General features: G+C 38.6%; 1 protein-coding gene across 1 annotated transcript in view; it reads right to left on the reverse strand.

The window, feature by feature from the left end:
* Window positions 1-2707, reverse strand: part of ZNF280C (zinc finger protein 280C) — a 53051-nt gene that overhangs the window by 37995 nt on the left and 12349 nt on the right. Inside the window, exons 5-6 of the mRNA XM_027767243.1 lie at window positions 2492-2576; window positions 2289-2373 (exon numbers count right to left, since the gene is read on the reverse strand). Of these exons, the coding sequence (XP_027623044.1) occupies window positions 2289-2373; window positions 2492-2576 (170 nt within the window). The remainder of the gene's footprint in view (window positions 1-2288; window positions 2374-2491; window positions 2577-2707) is intronic.

The following is a 2707-nucleotide window of genomic DNA, read 5'->3' on the forward strand; positions in this document are numbered from 1 at the left end:
ACACACACACACACACACACACACACACACACACACACACGTCCAACATGATTTTTAAACCACCAAGTCCAGGACTCTAACCGTGGTTGGCCATGTGGGAGTGCCTTAACCACCATGTACCTGTTGGTCCCCAAGAAAATTTCAACAGTATCTATCAAGAGATTTTTAAAAATATGTAATCTCTAATTATTTTAATTATTCCATTTCTTTCTTTTGATTTATTTTGTGTACTTTAAAAAAAATGAGATATATTTTTTAAATCTTTATTTCTTCCATGAGTGAGACAGTGAAACAGAGACAGAAAATCTCAGAGGGTATTGATGTCACAATCTACTCTCAGCTTCATTTAATCTTGGCACTTATTCCACTTCTAAGAATTTATGCTATGAAGGGACCAGTGGACAACCTAATGGTTATGCTGCTGGACTCCCATATAGTCAACTGCGGTTAGAATCCCACACTCAGCAGTCTGAAAGTAATGTCAGGAGCGTATGTGCCCAAGATCCCAAGAGGAGAATGGATTGCAGTTTGTCCATTCCCCCTGGGTGGTGATTTCTCACTTTCTGTCTCTCGGTTTCTCTTTGTCTCTCTGGTGAGCACACGCACTCTATAGCAAAAATCTAAGGGAAAAAAGAATTTTTTTCCTTTGCTATGAAAATGAAGATATTAGATGGAGAATTATTTGTAACAAAAAATGAAAACCTACGGTCAGCTCCATGGCCTAGTGGTTAAGGAAGCTGATCCCATACAGCCAACTGAGGTTTGAATTTTTTTGCACCAGAATAAACCTGTACTTCTTTATCTTTTTAGATTTTTTCAATAGGGTACATGCACTTGCTAGAGACAGAGAGAAACAGAGAGAGGGAAAGCCAGAAATCAGCCCCCCCCCTCAGGGAGAATTGACCATGTTACAATTCTTTCTCCTCCAATCTCCTCTCAGGATCTTGGGCACACACAAGTTTCCAGCGTGATTTTCAAGCTGCTAGGTCCAGAATGTGAACCATAGCTGGCCATGAGGGAACCCAGTGCCTAAACCATCATGCCATCTGCTGGTCCCTAAATCTGCACATTTTAAAAAGTTCACTTATTTCTATGTTTGTTTATTTATCTCTGAAGAGAGCAATAGTAAGAGAGTTAGCACCCAAACAGGGTCTTCATACCACAATCCACCCCCAGCTTCAGCTAGCCCCAGATTATGGGCACAAATGCATCTGGAGTACTCAGAAAAATCTCTGAATGTGAATGTGGAACCTTTCCATGTGTGTCAGCCTCACAGACCATCATGATTTATCACTATGCCACCATCCAACCTCAAATTCATACTTTAATTCCACCTTCCATGTACTTTTTGAAGTCCCCATGTATTAACAGCTCAATAAATGTTAAGTATTATTTATCATCTTACTATCTATTACTTCTGTTAAAAGTTTTAAAAACTAAACTATGAAGGTATCTTTTCAGGATAAACAACATAACAATAACGTTGGATTCCAGTTAAAATCACTTGGTTCGGAATCAGTAGATGGTGTAATGGTTACATCGCTGGACTACCACATGGCCAGCCGTGGTCCAAGTCCCACACCTGGTGGCTTGAAACTCAGGCTGGGAGCATGTTCATGCATGCATGAGATCCTGAGAGGAGAGTGGAGGAGAAGGAAGTGTGGTGTGGCCATCTCCCCTGGGGGGTGATTTCTCACTTTCTGTCTCTCTGGTGATTGCACACACCCTATAGCAAAAATCTCTCTCTAGAAAAAAAGACCACATGGCTCAGTTTATTTTCTTAAAAATGTTGCTACTATGCAATTTCATTACTGATTATATTTTTTATTCATTTAATCTTTAATACTAGATCCATTTAAGCATATGCGTTATTTTATTAAGATGTTAGATATACAGGGACCAGCAGATGGTGTAATGGTTACAGCGCTGTACTCCCATGTAGTTGACCATGGTTTGAGTCCTAGACCCAGTGGCTTAAAGCTCACGCCTGATAAGAATGCATGCATGCCCAGAATTCCGAGAGGAGATTGGAGGAGAAGGGATTACGGTGTGGGCCACCCATCGAGGGGTGATGTCTCACTTTCTGTCTCTCTATCTCTGTTTTTCCAGTGAGAGCACATATCCAACAGCAAAAATCTGTCTAACAACACAACAAAAAGATGGTAAAATTTTCTGATGGTGATTATGCTTATATTGGAATGGTAACAAGTGATGACAGTTCACAATTCTAACTTGGTATTATAATAGCCAGGGTGTCCCTGGGCTAGTGCAATTTGAGAAACACTTACAGGTTTAGACACATTAGGAGAGCTCGGTGAAGATTTAGATTCAAGATGAAATCTAGGTAAGGAAGCCACAGGACCTGGTATTGAGCTGACGTGTATTCGTGAATATATCAGGAATTCCTGTAGTTTAAAATTACATAGTACAGTGAATATATTCTATATAACCAATTGTGTCAAACTATTTAATTTTAAAATTAAAATAGTACTGTAATACTGTACCTTGATCAGGACTAAGTATCTCTTTCTTTATTCTCTTTGAGGATGAGCCATGGTTACCTCTGTTCAAAATGTCTGTAAAAATCATATTTATCTTAAAATTTGTTATTTGAATAAAATATATATTATGATTATAGAAAAAACTTTCCAAAAATATATCCATTCACAACCAATGATTGAAGTATATTTCTTTCCCTTAATGGTTA

Source organism: Tupaia chinensis, unplaced genomic scaffold (assembly GCF_000334495.1).
Source record: "Tupaia chinensis unplaced genomic scaffold, TupChi_1.0 Scaffold144058_2, whole genome shotgun sequence".
Taxonomy (NCBI): Eukaryota; Metazoa; Chordata; class Mammalia; order Scandentia; family Tupaiidae; genus Tupaia; species Tupaia belangeri.